The sequence below is a fragment of the Bos indicus x Bos taurus genome, chromosome 1 (assembly GCF_003369695.1).
Source record: "Bos indicus x Bos taurus breed Angus x Brahman F1 hybrid chromosome 1, Bos_hybrid_MaternalHap_v2.0, whole genome shotgun sequence".
Classification (NCBI taxonomy): Eukaryota; Metazoa; Chordata; class Mammalia; order Artiodactyla; family Bovidae; genus Bos; species Bos indicus x Bos taurus.
Genome location: NC_040076.1, coordinates 99,314,187 through 99,338,784, shown reverse-complemented (window position 1 = coordinate 99,338,784; position 24,598 = coordinate 99,314,187). Strand labels below are relative to the sequence as shown.

General features: G+C 39.1%; 1 protein-coding gene across 2 annotated transcripts in view; it reads right to left on the bottom strand.

Annotated features, from left to right (window-relative positions):
- WDR49 (WD repeat domain 49) overlaps positions 1-24,598 on the bottom strand; it is a 168,792-nt gene that overhangs the window by 79,060 nt on the left and 65,134 nt on the right. For both annotated transcript variants that reach the window (XM_027542017.1, XM_027542010.1), the window contains one exon: positions 6,875-7,108. In XM_027542017.1, the coding sequence (XP_027397818.1) occupies positions 6,875-7,108 (234 nt within the window). The remainder of the gene's footprint in view (positions 1-6,874; positions 7,109-24,598) is intronic.

Genomic DNA, 24,598 nt, shown 5'->3' with positions numbered 1-24,598 from the left:
ATTCCAGTTGAGCTATTTCAAATCCTAAAAGATGATGCTGTTAAAGGGCTGCACTCAACATGCCAGCAATTGGGAAAATTCAGCAGTAGCCCAGGACTGGAAAAGGTCAGTCTTCATTCTAATCCCAAAGACAGACAATGTCAAACAATGTTCAAACTACTGCACAATTGCACTCATCTCACACGCTAGCAAAGTAATGCTCAAAATTCTCCAAGTTAAGCTTCAACAGTGAGCCAAAAAATTCCAGATGTTCAAGCTGGATTTAGAAAAGGCAAAGGAACCAGAGATCAAATTGGCAACATCAAATGGATCATAGAAAAAGCAAGAGAATTCAAGAAAAACATTTGCTTCACCGACAACACTAAAGTCTTTGACTGTGTGGATCACAACAGACTGTGGAAAATTCTTAAAGAGACGGGAATACCAGACCACCTTACCTACCTCCTGAAAAACCTGTATGCAAACCAACAAGCAACAGTTAGAACTGGAACATCCATGGAACAACAGACTGGTTCCAAATTGGGAAAGGAGTACATCAAGGCTGTATGTTGTCATCCTGCGTATTTAACTTACTTGCAGAGTACACCATGCAAAATGTCAGACTGGATGACACACAAGCTGAAATCAAGATTGCTGGGAGAAATCTCAATAACCTCAGATATACAGATGACACCACCCTTATGGCAGAAAGCGAAGAGGAACTAAAGAACCTCTTGATGAAAGTAAGAGTGAAAAAGGTGGCTTAAAACTCAACACTCAAAGAACAAAGATCATGGCATCTGGTCCCATCAGTTCAGTTCAGTCACTCAGTCATGTCCAACTTTTTGCAAACCGTGGATTGCAGCACACCAGGCTTCCCTCTCCATCACCAACCCCCAGATCTTACTTAAACTCATGTTCATCGAGTCAGTGCTGTCATCCACCCATCTCATCCTCTGTCTTCCCTTCTCCTCCCGCCTTCAATCTTTCCCACCATCAGGGTCTTTTCAAATGAGTCAATTCGTCACATTAGGTAGCCAAAGTATTGGAGTTTCAGCTTCAGCATCAGTCTTTCCAATGAGTATTCAGGACTGATTTCCTTTAGGATGGACTGGTTGGATCTCCTTGCAGTCCAAGGGACTCTCAAGAGTCTTCTCCAACACCACAGTTCAAAAGCATCAATTTTTTAGCACTCAGCTTTCTTTATAGTCCAACTCTCACATCCATACATGACTACTGGAAAAACCATAGCTTTGGCCAGACAGACTTTTGTTGGCAAAGTAATGTCTCTACTTTTCAACATTTGTCACTCACATTAAATAGATACCATGCAGCTGTCAAAAATAAAGAGGATATTCTGGGTAATGAGATAAATAAAATGATCATTAGGCTGTATTGTTGGGTGGAAAATCAAAGTACAGAGCAGTGTTGCTGTGCATATAACATACAACTGTTTTGTAAAACCACATAATTAACATTCTTAAATATTAAGAATTATTATACACATCTATTTAAAAGTGAGTATACATATTTTTTACAACAAATATGTATTTACTTGTGTATGAATACAACAGCTCTTAAAGGGTGCTCATGGATCTCATGAACTAGTTGCTTACAAGCAAAGGAAACTGGTAGATAGAAACAGTGATAAAAGGAAATTTTTACTGTATACCCTTTGTCTTTTTGAGTTTTGTAACACTGAAATGTGGTATTCCTTCCAAGCAATCACTTTTAAATAAACATGTATGTATATGTACACACACACGCATGTAAGTGTGTATATATGTTGGCAAGCAGAATATTAGTTCCCCAACCAGGGATCGAACCTGGGTCCCCTACAGTGGAAGCATGAAGTCTTAACCACTGGAACACCAGGGGAGTTCTACCCTTAACACTAAGGCATTTCCCATGTCTTCAACAAGTGACCAGAGCTCATAGCCTCAGTATCGACATGTAACCAAGTACAACCTTAATCTGACCAGTGAAGAAAAGCCACATTAACACAAGTCACTTGGAGCCCAGCAGTAAGCAGGCAAGGAGAAAGTTTTCATCTGTGTTTATCTACTTATCAAGGAGAAACTCATTGATTTTGCCCTAAATACAAGCACAAAGAGGCATAATGTCTTGTAAAGTGGAGATAAATTTCCCTCAAGCTTGTCCACTTCCCTCTACTCAGATTTTACAATTCCCATAGGAACTATGTATTGAATTGGTTAGACTCTCAAACATCACAATTCCCCCAAAATCGCATGCAGAAAAAAGGACAGGAGATGCACTGTCACTAAAAAATTATACCTTAACCCCATTTTAAATGAATGATTGACATCATGTTTCTTGTAAGAGTTGGTCCTCAAGAAACAGACACTACTCTGAGTAAAGTAAAGAAGGTCTAATCTTCAAATTTTCAAAGACAACATTTCCTGGTGAATAACAGGAACAATGTCAGAGATCGTAGGAGTCCTGCCAGAGGCTGCCAGGCATTTGCTGTCTGACACGTCTCTTTATATGAATAATGTGTTTACTCTTAAAGATTGGGTAACATAGTAAGATTCAGGAGGCAATTTGTGTACCAAATTATCTCATATACATATATTTTAACTTTGAAATTCATTCTTAAGATTTTGCCTTAGAGAGATAAAGTCATGAGTGTGAATATATTTATGCATAAAGAAATTCATAATAGCAAAATGCTCATTAAGGCAAATGCATCAGTAAATTATGATACACATACAGTGGGACTCTGTGCTGCTTTTTTTAAATGATGAAGGACATCTACATTAGAAACAAGGAATTAATTCCAATATGTCATAGGGTAAAATGTAGGTTATAGAACCATATTCAGGTGAAATAGTCTATGCACAGAGAGGTATTTAGAACATGTTGATGATATTTCAGCAATATTTAGTTCCTTATTTGAACTTTACAGCATTATTTTAATTTCTTGTAATAAGAAAGTATTGTTTTACAAAAAGTAAATTATTTCAATGGGAAAAATAGTGACTATCACTGTCAAGATTTGATAATGCCTATTTACATTTAGCCTAACTATGTCCAGATGTAAAAAGCACCGAAACATCACCTGTTTTACAAAAGCACATCATTAGGATAAGTCAGAAATTTTCTCTTTTTAAGTTTATATGATATCTACAAACACATTTTTAAAGTGCCCCAACAATCGTGGGTTTTTAAGAAAAGCTTCACTTAAGAATTCTATGCAGACAGTTCATTAGAACTACCTCCAGGATATTGTGTGACTTTGATTCTTTCAAAATTGTGCATTCCAAGGACTCCCTCATCCTGTCCCAACTTGTTCTGCCACTAGCTGAGAGGGTAAGCTTTGCTGAGTGAAATAAAGCTCACAGTCCATTTTCAAAGTCTCTGTGTGGCTTAACATCACTTTCTTAGATTAGGATGTGAAGGTACCAAAAGGCAGGAAGATGAGTCACAGAAATATGCCATGTCACTTTCATATAGGAATAATGGGAAGTTCTCATTGATGACCAAATAGAATGAAATAATAATAAGGTGTAGCAAAGTGTTGAAATGACAACATGTTGTCATGTTTTCATTTAATTCAGATAAAAGGAAAGTATTTCAAAAAGACACCAAACCAAATAACCTAAGAGCACCAGCAGACTGAAAAAGCATGGGTTCCTTTTGAACTTAGATTTAGAAATAGCAACAATCGACCAAATCTAGAATTGAGCATTTGTTGCTGTTCAGAAGAGTGTTGGGAGTTGTAGGAAAATACGAAAGTGAAAGACAAGAATCTTTCCCTTTTATCAAACATGGGAGGAGAGAAAGTGAGAATTTAGGTAACTGTTTAGCTGGATAACAACTAGAAATGCAAGGGAGAGAGGTGTGGCAGAAGATGTTCCTGGAGACATCAGATGCAGAGAGGACCAGAGAGGAGTGCCAGAACTGAATGTTAACCAGCAAGAACTGCAGTGGCAGAGAAGAGGAGGAGCAGGAAAAACCACTTCCTCATCTCACGGAGCCAGAGACAAAGCCCTATTCAGGGGTCCCTCTGCCTTTCTAACTGTTTCCAACTTCTGCTTTCATATGTCACATGGGTAAAATAAAGAGTAAGAAATATCAAGATGTAAATAAGGAAGAGGTGTATTAAAAGCATCACCCTTCAACCTGAGAGGTTTGGGGGGACCGGGGAGACTTGCCTGGGCTGACTGCCTGGGAGGAAGAAGAACTACCTCTGAGAAGCAGGACACAGCAGGGTGATGCTGCAGAGACAGCCATTGCTACCATCATCATGTCTATGCCTGCCCCCAACACGCAGCCACACACTGGTGAAAATCAATAAACTGAAGCTTAGACACAGGACGTAGTCTGCCAAACATTTGAACTCTTTTCTCTCTGCGTTCTCAAAACGTTGATCTTTTGATTTTACACTATTAAAAAGTACAGAAGAATCCAAATAGCTTCTATTTATCTGGGAGACAGAGATAGAGATAAAGACAAAAACAGATAAACACATATATTTATTTACCATATTAGAAGTTTAAACTGAGAAATCGTTAAAACACATAAATACAAAAGCACATTGTGCCATCAATCATCACATAGCCTCTAGGAAACACCACTGTGCACTCATGAAACAATGAGAGTGGAAAAAGTGGACAATAGATGAATATTATGATGAAAATAGTTTTGACCCTTTGAAAGGGTCTGACTTCCCCAGAAATCTGAGATCACACTGTGAGAATTGCTGTTCTAACCTCAAGTCTGTATTTTTCCAAGACTAGACCTTGGTTCATTGAGTGAATGGCATTCACAACCTGACTCTAAGCTCCCTCCACTGTCTCAAGTCTCCCAGTGTTTGCTAAGTACCCACAAACTAGTCACATCAGAATAAACCCTCTCCCTGAAAAAAAATGCATTGTTTGTGCTTAAACAGGCGGTCACGTTGTACCATCTGTCTGGAGCTACTTCATTCTCTCCTTTCAGAGGTTCCCACTGGAGATTTCAGGGCTCTGCTAAACTGTCACCCACTCAGCCCTAGGCAGAATGGTCCTCTTTCCAAGTATAGCACTTTGCTTTTTCCTCTCTTCATTTGACTCTATTCCATTGTTTCTTTGTGAGTGAGTCATGTGTCTGGTCCCCTGATATCACCCCACAATCCTGTAATGAGCACCTGCCCAGCAGTGAGCTCTGGGAAGATTCTCTGTATCTAAATCTCCTTGAACTATGAGGGTAAAGAAACTTTGTGGTATGTGAATCTTTGATCCCTCGTTCCTGGCACCTGACACTTGTTCAAAACAGTTTCATTTGTTTTATCTAACTACTTAGAAATGATCAGTTATCACTGGCTTATGGGTCTGTGGGTGATATTGTTTCCTTTGTACTTGATTGCAATATATATTTTTTGCAATTATAAATGTTACACAATGTTAAAGTGTTTCTCCATAGTTTAGCTGATAATAGGAAACATTTCTGATGATACACAACTCTATGTACTTTATATATACTTTAACATTGCATTTAATTATTTATACTTTTGATCTCAGAAATAAAAGAGGCATCAATATCCAACTCATTTGTACAGAGATTCTTTGCATGTAATATTCCACATGTGCATATTCCGTTGTTGCCTATAACTGGCATATCCTTGTGTTATTTTGGCTTTATCTTCATGTTCCAAATGGAAGACTCCAGACCTTCTTTGTGTCCTATTTTCTGAATGCCTCATGGAAAATTGCTCATCTTATGGTCAGGCAATATAGGATCATAACATCTACACATAAACTCAGCACTTTAACTCTGCAAATCTCCATTAGCAGAACATTCTTCTGGAAAGAAATATATCTCTCAGTGGCCACCAGGGAGCCAAATTAACTGGCTGCCTTCATACAGTTCAGTAAAACATTTACTAGGGGATGTTTCCCCCACAGATGGAATTCAAAATGGATTGTTTTATAAAGGACTTTTATCTCCTAGAATAACCAGCAGAGTATTTGAAGTAGTGACATGACACACTACTCATTACTAACAAAGGCCTTTCCTCCCGTTGCACACCATCTGAACTACTCATTTCTGCGTGGATGCAGAAGCTTCTGCAGAAAGGAAAGAAGGATGGGCTGGAGTTATTGTTTAATCGGCCACAAGCTGGATACTGGCTGTCAGCTTGGCTCCTGCTGTTCTGTGACTGTCAGGCCTGGGGTGATCATGGCCACAGACTAAGCTCCAAGGGCAATGAAAAGGATTGCTCCACTCCCTCCACAATACCCACAGGCTGGCCCTCCCTGTCCTCTAAGAAGAGCTGTGGTCCCTGTGGCATCTCCACTCCAGAGCAGCCCATTTTCTCATTGACATGCAGGGAGCGCTCCCATAAGCAAAGGCTGCAAAGCGTCATTAACGTGGTGGGGAGACAAACAACACTCGAGCTGCATACCAAGTGGCAGCACATTTAACAGAATCATTTTATTATGAATACATTCCGGGCCTGCCACAGCGAGCCACTCGCCGAAACTGTGCCGGCAAAATGGATCTTTGCTAATTACATTTCATGCATATTTCAGATCTTTCCACAGGGATGCAGGGGGATGGTGATGGTGTGCGTAAGAGGGAATTTTACAGCCAGGTTCACTTGCATTTGGCATCAAGAGCTAAACTAGAGGGTAACAAAGATAAGTTCAATTACATTCCATGCTGTGTTTGCTTTAGCTGGAATACTGCCTCCGAGTAACTCTATCAGTGCTGCTGTGGTTGCTGGTTGAAAATGAAATAACTCTCCAAATCCACCCGAATACACATTATTGCAGAAAAGCACACAGCTTAAATCATTTCTTTCCCACCTTTCCTTTTCTATATTTGTCCCCAGATTGAATTAAGGAACTGAATGTGGGCACATGTTAGGAGAGTGACAGAAAAGCATTGTTACCTGCTTCAAGACTGAATTGTAAAGTACACAAGTGACTGCTTTCTTGTGGCTTGTCACCCTCTTGCCGGCTTCACTTTTCATTGCCAGCAAAGCTAGCTGGTTATTGAACGAGATGAAGAGTTGTCCGTGGGCTTCATCAAAGTGGAAGAGACACCTGAAGTCCTGACTCTTGGGGAAAAAGCAAGAGATCCTCTGGATGGACAGTTGATGCTGAATATCCCAGAGTCTCAAAACCTGCAGGAAAAGTAACAGAGTCATAGGACTATGTCAAGAATTATTCTAATTTTCTAACCAAATTTTCTCTAGCTCACCCTCAACCTCAGGCAGGCTCCCCATAGTGCTGTTAACTGTTCATCCTTATCTCATAGAACACATTTTTTGTATTTCCCTTCTCTGTTTCAGTATTTCCTCAAATGTAATCTCTTCTAGGGAAGGGATTTTGTTTTGTCTCAGTCCTCAGAAAAAAATGCCTGCATTAAGTGCTTGTGCTAGGAAGAATAATTGTCTTCAAAGATATCCATGTGCTAATTCTTGGAAAATGTGAAATTGCTATCTTATATGGCAAAACAGATGTCATAAATTAAGGCCTTTGAGATGGAGAGATAATCCTGGTTGATTTGGACCAGTCCAGGATAATCCCAGGGCTTCCCAGGTGGCTCAGTGGTAGAGAATCCATCTGTCAATGAAGGATATGTGGGTTCTATCCCTGGGTCAGGAAGATCCCCTGGAGATGGAAATAGCAATCCACTCCAGTATTCTAGCCTGGGAAATTGCATGGACAGAAGAGCCCGACATATAGTCCATGGGGTCACAAAAGAATAGACATGACTTAGTGACTGAAATTTTTCACTCTCCTCTTTCACTTTCATCAAGAGGATCTTTAGTTCTTCACTTTCGGCCATAAGGGTGGTGTAATCAGAATATCTGAGGTTATTGCTAGTTCTCCCAGAAACCTTGATTCTAGCTTGTGCTTCCTCCAGTCCAGCGTGTCTCATAATGTACTCTGCATAGAAGTTAAATAAGCAGGGTGACAATATACAGCCTTTTCCTATTTGGAACCAGTCTGTTGTTCCATGTCCATTTCTAACTGTTGCTTCCTGACCTGCATACAGTTTTCTCAGGAGGCAGGTCAGGTGGTCTTGTATTCCCATCTCTTTCAGAATTTTCCACAGTTTATTGGGATCCACACAGTCAAAGGCTTTGGCATAGTCAATAAAGCAGAAATAGATGTTTTTCTGGAACTTTATTGCTTTTTCCATGATTCAGCAGATGTTGGCAATTTGATCTCTGGTTCTTCTACCTTTTCTAAAACCAGCTTGAACATCTGGAAGTTCATGGTTCACGTATTGTTGAAGCCTGTCTTGGAGAATTTTGAGCATTACTTTACTAGTGTATAAGATTAGTGCAATTGTGTGGTAGCTTGAGCATTCTTTGGCATTGCCTTTCTTAGGGATTGGAATGAAAACTGACCTTTTCCAGTCCTGGGCCACCGCTGAGTTTTCCAAATTTGCTGGCATATTGAGTGTAGCACTTTCACAGCATCATCTTTGAGGATTTGAAATAACTCAACTGGAATTCCATCACCTCCACTAGCTTTGTTCATAGTGATGCTTCCTAAGGCCCACTTCAGTTCACATTCCAGGATGTCTGGCTCTAGGTGAGTGATCACACCATCATGATTATCTGGGTCATGAAGATCTTTTTTGTACAGTTCTTCTGTGTATTCTTGCCACCTCTTCTTCATATCTTCTGTTTCTGTTAGGTCCATACCAATTCTGTCCTTTGTTGAGCCCATCTTTGCATGAAATGTTCCCTTGGTATCTTTAATTTTCTTGAAGAGACCTCTAGTCTTTCCCATTCTATTTTTTCCTTCTATTTCTTTGCACTGATCACTGAGGAAGGCTCTCTTATCTCTCCTTGCTATTCTTTGGAACTCTGCATTCAAATGAGTATATCTTTCCTTGTCTCCTTTGCTTTTCGCTTCTCTTCTTTTCACAGCTATTCCTAAGGCCTCCTCAGACAGCCATTTTCCTTTTTTGCATTTCTTTTTCTTGGAGATGGTCTTGCTCCCTGTCTCCTATACAATGTCATGAAACTCCGTCCATAGTTCATCAGGCATTCTATCAGATCTAGTCCCTTAAATCTATTTCTCATTTCCACTGTATAATCAGGGATTATACCTGAATGGTCTAGTGATTTTCCCTACTTTTTTCAATTTAAGTCTGAATTTGGCAATAAGGAGTTCACGATCTGAACCACAGTCAGCTCCTGGTCTTGTTTTTGCTGACTGTATAGAGCTTCTTAATCTTAGGCTATGAAGAATATAATCAATCTGATTTCAGTGCTGACCATCTGGTGATGTCCATGTGTAGAGTCTTCTCTTGTGTTGTTGGAAGAAGGTGCTTATCATGACCAGTGCATTCTCTTGGCAGAGCTCTATTAGCCTTTGCCCTGCTTCATTCCGTATCCCAAGGCCAAATTTGCCTGTTACTCCAGGTGTTTCTTGACTCCTACTTTTGCATTCCAGTCCCCTATAATGAAAAGAACATCTTTTTTTTGTTGTTAATTCTAGACGGTCTTGTAGGTCTTCATAGCACTGTTCAACTTCGGCTTCTTCAGCATTTCTGGTCAGGGCATAGACTTGGATTACCATGATATTGAATGGTTTGCCTTGGAAATGAACAGAGATTACTCTGTAATTTTTGAGACTGCATCCAAGTACTGCATTTTGGACTCTTTTGTTGACCATGATGCCTACTCCACTTCTTCTAAGGGATTCTTGCCCAGAGTAGTAGATATAATGGTCATCTGAGTTAAATTCACCCTTTCCAGTCCATTTTAGTTGACTGATTCCTAAAATGTCGACATTCACTCCTCCCATCTCCTGATTGATCACTTCCAACTTGCCTTGATTCATGGACCTAACATTCCAGTTTCCTTTGCAATATTACTCTTTACAGCATTGGACCTTGCTTCCATCACCAATCAAATTCACAACTGGGTGGTGTTTTTGCTTTGGCTCCGTCTCTTCATTCTTTCTGGAGTTATTTCTATACTGATCTCCAGTAGCATATTGGGCACATACCAACCTGGGGAGTTCATCTTTCAGTGTCCTATCTTTTTGCCTTTTCATACTGTCCATGGGGTTCTCAAGGCAGGAATACTGAAGTGGTTTGCCATTCCCTTCTCCAGTGGACCACATTTTGTCAGAACTCTCCACCATGACCCGTCCATCTTGGGTGGCCCTACACGGCATGGCTTAGTTTCACTGAGTTAGACAAGGCTGTGGTCCATGTGATTAGATTGTTAATTTTCTGTGATTGTGGTTTTTAGTCTGTCTGCCCTCTGATGGAGAAGGGCAGACAGACTGCCCTTATTTCAGAAAGTGAAGAAGAACTAAAGAGCCTTTTGATTAAAGTGAAAGAAGAGAGTGAAAAAGTTGGCTTAAGGCTCAACATTCATAAAACTGAGATCATGGCATCTGATCCCATCACTTCATGACAAATAGATGAGGAAACAGTGTCAGACTTTATTTTGGTGGGCTCCAAAATCACTGCAGATGGTGATTGCAACCATGAAATAAAAAGATGTTTACTCCTTGGAAGAAAAGTTATGACCAACCTAGACAGCATATTAAAAAGCAGAGACATTACTTTGCCAACAAAGGTCCATCTAGTCAAGGCTATGGTTTTTCCAATAGTCATGTATAGATGTGAGAGTTGGACTGTGAAGAAGGCTGAGCACCGAAGAATTGATGCTTTTGAACTGTGGTGTTGGAGAAGACTCTTGAGAGTCCCTTGGACTGCAAGGAGATCCAACCAGTCCCCCTTAAAGGAAATCAGTCCTGAATATTCATTGAAAGGACTGATGTTGAAGCTGAAACTCAAATACTTTGGCCACCTGATGTGAAGAACTGACTCATTTGAAAAGACCCTGATTCTGGGAAAGATTGAGGGCAGGAGGAGAAGGGGACGACAGAGGATGAAATGGTTGGATGGCATCACCAACTCAATGGACATGAGTTTGAGTCAACTCTGGGAGTTGGTGATGGACAAGGAGGCCTGTCATGCTGCAGCCCACAGGGTCACAAAGAGTCAGACACAACTGAGTGACTGAACTGAACTGAACTGAAGTGACTAAACAACAATATAACCACAGGGAGATTAAAGTTCCAGAATGTAAGATAAACTCTGCCTAGGGCTTCCCTGGTAGCTCAGTCAGTATAGAATCCGCCTGCAATGCAGATGACTGGGATTTGATTCCTTGGTTGGGAAGATCCCCCAGAGAAGGAAGTGGCAAATCACTGCAGTATTCTTGCCTGGAGAATCCCATGGGTAGAAGAGCCTTGGCAGGCTACAGTCCATGGGGTCACAAGAGTTGGACACGACTCGGCAATTAAAACTACCACCAGTGTTCCTGGCTTGGAGGATGGACAAAAGGGGCTATGAACCAAGGGAGTTGGGAAAGGCAAGGAAACAAATTCTCCTCCAGTGCCTCCAGAAAAGAAGACAGCCCTGTGAGTACCTTGATTTTACTCCATTGAGAACCAGGCTACAATTCTAACCTACAAAACATAAAAGGTATGCTGTTGCAAACCATTGAGTTTGTTGTTATCTGTCAAAGTAGCAAAAGAAAATGAAAACAATCTCTTTCTCTATATAGATAGAAGAATAGATAATAGCTAGCTAGGTAGATAATATATGTATTTTTTGTGAAACAAAATTCTTTACTGTCTGAGTCACCAGGGAAGTCCATTAAAGGAAATCAAGTTCAGATAACACAGACAATTAAGGCACCAAAATGCCACACACGTGGACAAGCACTGAAGGAAATGGGAAGAGGAGCTCTGCAGATGCCAGTGTTGCCACTGTCAGTCATGGAGTAGAATTAACACAGTGCAGTGAGGGAGAATCAGGCTTTCCTGGTTGCTCAGAGGGTAAAGAATTTGGCTGCAATGCAGGAAACCCTGGTTCAACACCTGGGTGGGGAAGATCCCCTGGAGAATGGCTACCTACTCCAGTATTCTTGCCTGGAGAATTCCATGGACAGAGCAGCCGGCGAGCTACAGTCCATACAGTTGGAAAGAGTCAGACATGACTGAGCGACTAATTCTTTCAGTGAGGGCGAGTCAGAATGAGAGGGAAAAACCCTTCCAAAGGGGGCTTCAGGCCAGTTCTAGGGCCAGACTTCTTCGGCTGTCATCTTAGCTCTGTCCCTTACTGCAGAGTGAACTCTAGTAAGTTTCTTTGTCTCTCTGAGTTTTTGATGTGATACCTACCTGAAAAGTGAAAGGGAATGTCACTCAGTCATGTCCGATTCTTTGCAACCCCATGGACTATACAGTCCTTGGAATTCTACAGGCCAGAATACTGGAGTGGGTAGCCATTCCCTTCTCCAGGGATCTTCCCAATCCAGGGATCAAACCCAGGTCTCCCACATTACAGTCAGATTCTTTACCAGCTGAGCCACCCCCTAGCCAGCTGAGGGAAGCCCAAGAATACTGGAGTGGGTAGCCTATCCCTTCTCCAGTGGATCTTCCTGACCCAGGAATCGACCCAGAGTCTCCTGCATTGCAGGCAATTCTCTACCAACTGTGCTATCAGGGAAGCCTGGTACCTATGTAATCTGACCCTATAAAGATTGAATGAGAGCCCATGTCAAGCATTTGGCATGATGAGCTATATGTAGCAAGTGCCCAATAAATGTTTTATTATAAATGTGTTTTATTCCTTTTTATTATATAAATATTAGAACCTTAGAGCAGAAAAAGTTTCTTTCAAATAAACCAGTGTGCTTTATCCAGTGTGAGAATTATTTCTAAATTATCTATAAAAGATGGCCTCTTTACACAAGTGTTTATTACTCCATAAGGCAAGTGACCCTGTAGTTTTAACCTATTTTAAATCTTATACTCCTTTGGGGGAAAAAAATCAGTTGAAAACGATGGTGCATCCCCTCCTCTTAAATGCACATATTCATATATGAGCACAATATTCCATAGAATTTCTTTGGATACATAGATACACGAGTCTCCCATGCAGATCCTGGGATCCCATGGGATAGGAATTCCTATAGCACTATGATAAGCCAAAGCCTTCCTTCTCTTCCCCTACTTCTCTTTTCCCTACATCTCTTACATTTCTACTCTCTTTCCCTACATCTACATAAGTCTCTTCATACAGCTCTTGTCCAGGGTAGATGACCCCCAGTTCCTTCTAAATCATAGCATCATTTGTAGATCCCACTCTTGATTCTCTCACTTCGTCTTTTTTTTTTTTTCACTTTCTCTCCAGGGAGGTTGGTCATCCAGGCCTTGATAACTTTTTCTAAAAAATGTAATAAGATATGTCCATTGTGTAAAATCCAATAGCATTAAAATGTTTTTTTTTTTTTAATCAATTCATCCCTCTCAATCCCAAGTCCCCATCCCCCCCACCCCCCATCTCAGAGACAACCTTCTTTGACTGTTTCTGAGTTATGGTTTTCTCCATAACACCAAATAACAGCTGTTTGTGTGGGTGTGCATGCATGTGTGCCTGTGTGAATATAGCATATATTAATTGTACATCGAATAACACTCTCTTCTGAAAGAAATACTTACTTACACTCCTATTCTCCCTTTCTCATCCCCTTGCCCCAATCTAAACATTGTATTTTTTGGTCCTAAACATTGTGTGTGTGTTAAGTTGCTTCAGTTGTGTCTGATTCTTTGTGACCCCATGGACTGTAGCCTGCCAGGCTCCTCCAGTCTCCAGGCAAGACTACTGGAGTGGGTTGCCATTCCCTCTTCCAGGGGAGCTTCCCCACCCAGGGATCAAACCCTTGTCTCCTGTGGCTCCTGCACTGGCAGGTGGATTCTTTACCACTGAGTCACCAGGGAAGTCCTAGTGTTGTACACTTTAAAATAATATATTTACACAATGTTTAATGTACCATCAATAGAAGACAGTATATCTCTACTCACCAATATATAGCATGAACACCTTAGAGTCCCCAGAACTGAGCCAATATTTCAAGTGTGTTCTAACCACTGTTACAGACACTGTGACTTCTTTAAAAACTCTATTTTTACATTAGCTGAATAAGCCATTCCAATATGCATCGCCCTTACCTTGAGGTCCTGACTGAGTAAAACTCTAAATCTTATTCCCATGAATAAACAAGGCAAACATCTAATATTCTACCTTCAAAAATCTGATGTTGTAAGCTAAAGTTAGGATTTTTCTAGGTTCAAAGTATAAGAATACAGTTTTGAATCCTAATTATATTATATTGATAACTCCTCCCTGATTTGTCCACACATCCCATGGAATACTGTAAATAGTAAATAGATATTTTCTTAATTTTCTGAAGGCTGTGGTTCATCTAATAACTATGTTTTTATCCAGCTCACTGATGACAAATATTAGCTAGGATAAGTCGAAAAATATAACACTTCCATAAACAAAGCTTGCCTCAACTTCTACATGGTTATTTACCCAATTGCAGATCTCATCTAATTCACAAGAAAATGTTATGAGGATTTTTCAAAAATCTTGCAGAAATGAGTATGCTTGGGGTAAACCGGATCATGGCATCCTGTCCCATTACTTCATGGCAAATAGATAGGGACACAGTGGAAACAGCGTCAGACTTTATTTTTCTGGGCTCCAAAATCACTGCAGAAGGTGACAGCTGCCATGAAATTAAAAGACTCTTACTCCTTGGAAGAAAATATATGACCAACCTAGATAGCATATTCAAAAGCAGAGACATTACTTTGTCAACAAAAGTCCATCTAGTCAAGGCTATGGTTCTTCCAGTAGTCATGTATGGATGTGAGAGTTGGACTATAAAGAAAGCTGAGTGCCGAAAAATTGATGCTTTTAAATCGTGGTGTTGGAGAAGACTCTTGAGAGTCCCTTGGACTGCAAGGAGATCCAACCAGTCCATCCTAAAGGAAATCAGTCCTGGGTGTTCAATGGAAGGAGTGATGTTGAAGCTGAAACCCCAATATTTTGGCCACCTGATGTGAAGAGCTGACTCATTTGAAAAGATCCTGATGCTGGGAAAGATTGAAGGCAGGAGGATAAGGGGATGACAGAGGATGAGATGGTTAGATGACATCATTGACTCAATGGACATGAGTTTGGGCAAACTCCGGGAGTTGGTGATGGATAGGAAGGCCTGGTGTGCTGTGATTCAAGGGGTAGCAAAGAGTCGTACATGACTGAGTGACTGAACTGAACTGAACTGATGTATTGGGTAATGTATCCATGTACTAACGCTTGTAACAAACTTAAACTGACATAGTCAAACCCTCCCAGATAAAAAGCATTACCAACCCTTCTAACCCCAAGACTATATGTTTATAAAAGTACACTGGGTTTTCTTGACAAGAATATTTTTATTAAACAACTCATTCTAATTCTTAAACCTTATAATTTTTATTTAAAACATTCTGGCAACTCTGAGGCAAATGTTTATCTTCAAAACTATAAATCCTGTAAGAACTAAGACTTTCAAATATATTTCAAAGTGTTCTAAATATAATAGGATTGATAAGTTATTATTTTGAATGTTAGAGTCACAAGATTAAACACATCTATATCACTCTCAAACTCTCATATAACTTAAAATAGTTATATCCCCATTGTTCAAAATTCTGTCTTGTTTGGTATGAATTTGTTCCTAAAAAAGCTGAAATTAACTTTATTTCAGGAGAATTAACTTCATTTTAGAAAAACAATATGGGGCAAGATAACCCAACAATATTAATGGATTATAATTTCCCCAGAATCATTTTCCACATGTTGTTCAAATCATTTATATTGACTTTAATATTTTGTTGACATTTAGTCACATTTAATTAAATGAAAAATTAAAAATAGATGAGTGAACCTCTACTCTATGACAGGTGAGTTCCTGCTATCAGCAATCAAAACTAGAGGTGCTTTTTAAAAATCATAGTGTGTATCTTTATTAATTTTTCTTAAAATTAATTTTTACTTTTCTTCTTTCCCTCCTTCCCTTGAAGAACCCTTAATTCTCATAATTAGTGATCCTACTAAGTTCCCTTCCATCTTTAACTATCTAATTTTTCTTTCTGCTAAGAATCAAAGCCAACAACATTTATATAGTGTCATCAATGTACAACACAGTGTTTCTTTTTTTTTAATTAATTTATTTTAATTGGAGGCTAATTACTTTACAATATTGTATTGGTTTTGCAATACCTTGACATGAATCCGCCATGGGTGTACATGTGTTCCCCATCCTGAGCCCCTGTCCCACCTCCCTCCCCATCCCATCCCGCTGGGTCATCCCAGTGCACCAGCCTCTAACATCCTGTATCATGCATCAAACCTGGACTGGTGATTCATTTCACACATGATAGTATACATGTTTCAATGCCATTCTCCCAAATCATCCCACCCTTGCCCTCTCCCACAGAGTCCAAAAGACTGTTCTATATATCTGTGTCTCTTTTGCTGTCTCACATACAGGGTTATCATTACCATCTTTCTAAATTCCATATATATGCGTTATTATACTGTATTGGTGTTTTTCTTTCTGGATTATTTCACTCTGTATAATAGGCTCCAGTTTCATCCACCTCATTAGAACTGATTCAAATGTATTCTTTTTAATGGCAGAGTAATACTCCATTGCAACAGTGTTTCAGTTCTCCCAGAAATAATGTCATGGCATGTGACTTCCCATATGATTTTCATTTTTTCCTATACTTACATAATCTATGATAGTGATTATTAATCTTGACACTAAAAATACCAATGGTGTTTGAGAAAATGCTCATGTTTGGGCCCTTTTCCAAAACCAATTAAATCAGACTCTCTGAGGATGGGGCTCAAGCATGAGGTTTCTTTAATTTCCCAAGTATTTCCACTGTATTATACTTTAGCTTTTCAACTTGCTTTTAAGGTCTCTTTCTCTCAGCTTAATCAGTAATATCATTTGCCTTGGCTTTCAGTTCAGATCAGTTCAGTCGCTCAGTTGTGTCCGACTCTTTGGGACCCCATGAATCGAAGCACACCAGGCCTCCCTGTCCATCACCAACTTCCGGAGTCCACCCAAACCCATGTCCATCGAGTCGGTGGTGGCATTCAACCATCTCATCCTCTGTCGTCCGCTCCTCCTCCTGCCCTCAATCTTTCCCAGCAATAGGGTCTTTTCAAATGAGTTGGCTTTTTGCATGAGGTGGCCTAAGTATTGAAGTTTCAGCTTCAACATCAGTCCTTCCAATGAACCCCCAAGACTGATCTCCTTTAGGATGGACTGATTGGATCTCCTTGCAGTCCAAGGGACTCTCAAGAGTCTTCTCCAACACCACAGTTCAAAAGCATCAATTCTTCAGCACTCAGCTTTCTTTATAGTCCAACTCTCATATCTGTACATAACTACTGGAAAAACCATAGCCTGGACTAGACAGACCTTTGTTGACAAAGTAATGTCTCTGCTTTTTAATATGCTGTCTAGGTTGGTCATAACTTTCCTTCCAAGGAGTAAGCGTCTTTTAATTTCATGGCTGCAGTCACCATCTGCAGTGATTTTGGAGCCCCAAAAAATAAAGTCTGACACTATTTCCACTGTTTTCCCATCTGTTTGCCATGAAGTGATGGGACCAGATGCCATGATCTTTGTTTTCTGAATGTTAAGCTTTAAGCCAACTTTTTCACTCTCCTCTTTCACCTTCATCAAGAGGCTTTTTAGTTCCTCTTCACTATCTGCCATAAGGGTGGTGTCATCTGCATATCTGTGGTTATTGATATTTCTCCTGGCAATCTTGATTCCAGCTTGTGCTTCCTGCAGCCCAGCGTGTCTCATGATGTACTCTGCATATAAGTTAAATAAGTAATATCATGTGACTTGGCTTTAAAAGCCAGATAACTGTGCTCCCCTAATCAGCCTATATCTCTTTAATCATGAAAAATATCTCACATTAATTCTATTTTCTTTGTAAAATATCACTTAAATAACTATTTATTATTGAGAATTCTTCATTTTCCTCTTTTATATGTTCATGTTGACTTCTGGAAGAGGGTTATGCCACATTTCAGAAAGGAGTATATTTAATATCATTTTCCATTCCAAATATCTTAGAGATGTTTCCTTTATTCTTAGTAGGTAAAATAAAGAACTGGACAAACATCCAGACTTAAAAATTATCATTGGATAAATGATTATTTTTTAATTTATATTTTCCATAAATTCTCATCTAAACTGTACCTTCTATTTTCATCACGATACCTGAGAACTTGTGATGCTTGTCCAAACACAGACTTACTAAGTCTAGTCCTTGAAATGATTTATGCACGGCTCTTTATTTCATCTCCATTTTTATAGTATTAGGAGGAATAAATATCCAAGCTTGTGATTATATATCAAGACAGAATTTAGCTTTTCACATAATGATGAAGACATCTTTCTACTTAATCTTTATCTTGCTACCACTTGATAATGCAGGATTATGAAAGCAAATCCAGTACAAATCATAACTAGCACTAGAAATCAAAGATGGAGACTCCAGACACGCTGATCCTCATTTTAATACTACTCAGGTCTGTCCGTTTAGGTGTATTATATTACCTTTCCATTTCCTCATCTTTATACAGAATGGGCTCCTGCCAGCTTTGAAATTCTACCATTTTTTTTTGGAATGTACTGAAATTGCTCGATCCATTATCTATAGGTTCCAAAATAACAAAATGGAAGCAGTTTCAAGAAAGGGTATTGTGAAAATTGGGTTAAAGAAATGTAGTCTAATTTTACTGAGGAATTTCTTTCTTGTCCCTGCTAGAGATGGGCAGAATCATTTCACACAGGCATAACAAAACTATAATGTTTGCAACCCCATGGACCCAAGCCCACCAGGCTCCTCTGTCCATGGGATTTCCCAGGCAAGAATACAGGAATGGATTTCCATGCTCTCCTCCAGTGCATCTTCCTGACCTAGGGATGGAATCCGCATCTCCTGTGGCTTGGGCTTTGCAGGTGGATTCTTTATTGCCAAGCCATTGGGGAAGCCTAATACAACTATAATAAATAAATAAATAAAACTTTTTTTATCCTATAAATATTAGATTTATTAAGTGGGTAACTTATTAAGTGGGAAGGTTGGATGCACAAATAGATGTATGGATGGATATAGAATCTGTTTTCAGTGCACTTTTAAAAACCAAACCAGTATTATTTACATATTAGCAACATGTTCAAATTTTATTCAAAGCGGTTGGGGGAAAAGCTGTTAAGTTTCCTAATAATGATAGAAAAATGAGAAAAAAGTAGAAGACAGACAACTGTATCTAAATGAGACTTGTTTGACTGCATCAAACATTTGCTACTAAGTCCTGCCATCCTGCAGGGCATAGATATAAAATGACAATAAGAAAGAGAGACAGAGAGAGAATATAGCACTAGGGGATTTTGAAGACAGCAGTGCAGCAGCTCAGCTCTCCAGGATAATCCACAAAAATGGATAGCCTACTTGCAGATAATAGGATAACAGGAACTGAGGGCATTGGCTCTTCTGAATATACCTTTATGTATTAACAAGTCTATTTATTTAGAATTTCAGCCTTGGGATAATCCACAAAGGCATAATCAGTGAATGTTTAGAGGCAATTTTGTTTGACATGATATATGCTAGCAATAGTATTCTACTGAACACCTCAGTTAGTGTTTTTATCTTTAACTCATATAACAGATCTTCTTTTAAGAAATATTTTTGCCATTTTTTCCCCCCAGGATGAGATCTAATTTAAGATATTAGTTGGAAATTAAAATCTGTTGTGCTATTCACCCTTAAATTGTTACCATAGCCATTATCATCTTTTTTTTTTATTTTCATCCTTTTCAATAAAAATGAGAGAAGACATACAGCTCTAAGACACAGATTTCTATTGTGTGTCTGTTTGGTATTCTATCACTGACCTTGAAAAAGTCAAAATGCTTCTTAACACTATGAATTGTTTTGAAAAAAATCTCACTAATTTCCCAGTTCAAGTTCGGCAATAAATTTAACTAACATCAACATTTTGTTTCAAAGGCTGTTTTTTTTTTTTTTTTCCAGAACAAAATTCACTTGGGGATTTTAAAACTTCAGTTAAATTGATTTTTTGGCTATTATCATTACTCACATAACACTGAAAAACATAACCAGGTTTTTTTCCCAGGCTTTAAACAGAAATTTTCAAACTTGGTGTTTTAAAGATTACTCTCTCTTTTTTATTTCACAAAGTAAACATAAACACTTTAAACTTCTTTCTTTTTTTAAGCTCAATAGTTATACTAACAACCTTTTTTGAAGAAAGTAAATGAAAACCAACTAAAATAAGGGAACTCTGGTTCAAGTATCACTGCAGACTAGGTTTTTGTAGGGGGCTTTACTGCTTCAAAGAAAAATAGCTATGACTAAAACATAATTTCTGTCGCCTTGCTGGATCTTCAGGGATTGAAAACAATCTCCACAGGTCCAAAAAAAGAAAGAGGTATAAGAAGCAAACTTAATATGGAGACAGTGAACAGTATGCATACATGAAGAGACTATAACCAGGAGCCTAAGCCTTGGACCAGCAGGACAACCGAGGCACTGAAGCAAGATTGCTCAATTAAAGGGACAAAGAAAAAGGAAATGCAGTAGCCTCAGGACAATAGCTTTCTTTACTTCCATATTGCAGAAACAAACACAAATCTTCTCTGGAGGAAAGCATTTTCAATTTCATTCTTCAGAATGTCTATAGTTTAGCAACAACCAAAAATGAGGTAACAATAAAGGATAACCAGACATAAAAAGGAAACATGTCACCATGTGGGAGAATCACCAGAATAGCAAATATCAAATTTGGTTCTCCAATGACTCCAGGTATTAAAATTATCTGATAAGAAAATGCAGTAATTAAAATGAAATTAAAGACCTAAAAGTCAAAATCCCCCAAATGAGCAAACAACAAAAGAGTATATACAATTAACAGGCAGTTAAAAAATGTTTAGAAAAAAAATTGTTACATTTAAAAACTAAATGCATAGGTTATATAGAAAGTGGGCACATCCCATTATAAACACCCCCATAAAAGTCAAGAATATGACAAAATGCCTTCTGAAATGTGGAGGAAAAACCTCAACAAGGAATGGAAACTTAGTGTACAATTTTTCTGGAAAGACCATTAAAAGAATCAATAAGTAAAATACAGAATATGTATTCTCAGTATTTTAACGATGTCATGTTCAAAATCAAGGGAAATCCAGTTCAAAAATTAATGTAGTTTTTCATGGAACATGAATACTGATCCTAACATTTACTTAGAAAGATAAAATGCCAGTTCAGTTCAGTTCAGTCGCTCAGTTGTGTCCAACTCTTTGCGACCCCATGAACCACAGCACTCCAGGCCTCCCTGTCCATCACCAACTCCCAGAGTTTACCCAAACTCATTTACATTGGGTCAGTGATACCATCCAACCATCTCATCCTGTAGTCCCCTTCTCCCCCTGCCAGCATCAGGGTCTTTTCAAATGAATCAGCCTGTCGCAAGAGGTAGCCAAAGTATTGGAGTTTCAGTTTCAACATCAGTCCTTCCAATGAACCCCCAGGACTGATCTCCTTTAGGATGGACTAGTTGGATCTCCTTGCAGTCCAAGGGACTCTCAAGAGTCTTCTCCAACACCACAGTTCAAAAGCATCAATTCTTCAGCACTCAGCTTTCTTTATAGCCCAACTCTCATATCTGTACATAACTACTGGAAAAACCATAGCCTGGACTAGACAGACCTTTGTTGACAAAGTAATGTCTCTGCTTTTCAATATGCTATCTAGGTTGATCATAACTTTCCTTCCAAGGAGTAAGCATATTTTAATTACATGGCTGAAATCACCATCTGTAGTGATTTTGGAGCCCAAAAACATAAAGTCAGCCCCTCTTTCCACTGTTTCCCCATCTATTTGCCATGAAGTAATGGGACCAGATGCCATGATCTTAGTTTTTCTGAATGCTGAGCTTTAGGCCAACTTTTTCACTCCCATCTTTCACTTTCATCAAGAGGCTCTTTAGTTCTTCTTAACTTTCTGCAATAAGGGTGGTGTCATCTGCATATCTGAGGTGATTGATATTTCTCCCAGCAATCGTGATTCCAGCTTGTGCTTCTTCCAGTCCAGCGTTTCCCATGATGTACTCATGATGTTCCCATGATGCAGATAAGTTAAATAAGCACAGTGACAATATACAGCCTTGACGTACTCCTTTTCCTATTTGGAACCAGTCTGTCGTTCCATGTCCAGTTCTAACTGTTGCTTCCTGACCTGCATACAGGTTTCTCAAGAGGCAGGTCAGGCGGTCTGGTATTCCCATCTCTTGAAGAGTTTTCCACAGTTTATTGTGATCCACACAGTCAAAGGCTTTGGCATAGTCAATAAAGCAGAAATAGATATTTTTCTGGAATGCTTGCTGTTTTGATGATCCAGAGGATGTTGGCAATTTGATCTTTGGTTCCTCTGCCTTTTCTAAAACCAGCTTGAACATCTGGAAGTTCATGGTTCATGTATTGTTGAAGCCTGGCTTGGAGAATTTTGAGCATTGCTTTACTAGCATGTGAGATGAGTGCAGTTGTGCAGTAGTTTGAGCATTCTTTGGCATTGCCTTTCTTTGGGATTGGAATGCCAGGGGGTTGTTAAAATTAAAATAAAAAAACAGAAGTAGGAATTTCTCTGCCAGGTATCACAACATATAAAAAAACTATGCTGGTTAAAACGGTGATATATGCATGCAAGAAAAGACAGACTAATGGAAAGAATAAAGCATCCAAGAACAAATTCATGTATACATGGAAATTCAAATAATAACAATGGAATTTGAAACCAGTGAGTGAAAGTAAAGTCACTCAGTCATGTCGGACTCTTTTCGACCTCATGGACTGTAGCTTGCCAGGCTCCTCCATCCATGGGATTTTCCAGGCAAGAATACTGGAATGGGTTGCCATGTCCTTCTCCAGGGGATTTTCTGGACCCAAGGATCGAACTGGGGTCTCCCACACTGCAGGCAGACTCTTTACTATCTGAGCCACCAGGGAACAAATTATTCAAAACAATTATTCAAAAACCTCCTGGATACCCATTTGTAGAACAAAAAATTTACATAAAAATAAACTGCAAAATTAAATGCAAAAAAAAATCAACAATATAAAAAGTATTAGCTGAAACCAAAGGAGAACACCTCTATAAATATGATGTGTGGAACACATTCTTAAGCTAGATACAAAATCCAGAGCCATAAAGAAAATCATTTCTTAGACTCAGTTTTGCAAAAACAAAACTTTTGAATGATAAAAATCACATAAACAGGTCTTTCCTGGTGATCCTGTGGTTAAGAATCCACCTTGCAATGCAGGGGACACTGGTTCAATCCCCGGCCTGGGAAGATCCCACATGTGGAAGAACAGCTAAGCTCTTACCCCACAACTACTGAGCCCATGTGCCACAACTATTGAAGCCTGAGCACTCTAGAGCCTGCCTGTGCTCTGTAACAAGAGAAGCCATTGCAGTAAGAGGCCCTCACACTGAAAACTGAGAAAGCCTGCAGGTAGCAATGAAGATCCAGCACAGCAATACATAAATAAATACAATAATTTTTTAAAACTCACATGAACAAAGTTAAAAGCAGTATGCTTGACAGAGGCGAAATACTTGCATCATATATAATAAGGGATAATCAATTTATTTTCCAAACTACAACTGCTGATAGTATAGTCCTGAGTTCAGTTAATAAGATAAAAGAATTTAAAGGGCAGCAAAAGAGACACAGACATAGAGAACAGACTTGTGGATACAGTGGGAGAAGGAGGGGATAGGATGAATTAAGAGAGCAGCACTGAAATACATACCTTACCATGTGTAAAACAAATAGCCAGTGGGAATTTGCTATGTGACACAGGAAGCTCAAGTTGGTGTTCAATGACAACCTAAAGGGGTGGGATGGGGTGGGAGGTGGTAGGTTCAAGAGACAGGGGACATATGTATACCTACGGCTGATTCATGTTGATGTAAGACAGAAACCAATCCAACATTTTAAAGCAATTATCCTCCGACTAAAAATAAATAAAGTTTTTTAAAATCATGAAAAAAAATAAAGAACATGATCAGATAATGCACCATAAAAAATAGAAATAGAAATGGTCAGTAAATAATTGAAGAAATTCATTCTAATTTTTTGTCCATTAGATTCACAAAAGAATAAGCACATTAATGGTATCTGTCATTACCAAAGGATCTTCTCACGTGGCGGAGTGGTAAAGAATCCACTTGCCAATGCTGGAGATACAAGAGGTGAGTGTTCGATCCCTGGCTCAGGAGGATCCCTTGGAGTAGGAAATGGCTATCCACTCCGGTGTTCTTGCCTGAAAAATTCCTTGGAAAAAGAAGCCTGGAGGGCTACAGTCCATGGAGTCTCAACGAGTCAGACATGACTGAGCACACAACACACACACACACACATCATTACCAAGAGTGCAGGGAAACAAATACCTTTACACCTTTACACACCTCTGATGAATATACCAATTGACACAAATTCTGGATCTAAATCATTCTTTAAGAATTGAATCCCTGTTGGCCCAATAGCATCATTTCTAGAAATTCATCTCTAGGAACATATCACAAAGAAATCAACTTATGTGGTCTTAAAGATGTGTATGTGCATGTGTGTGTAGGTGTCATAGACACGATATCTCTTATAATCA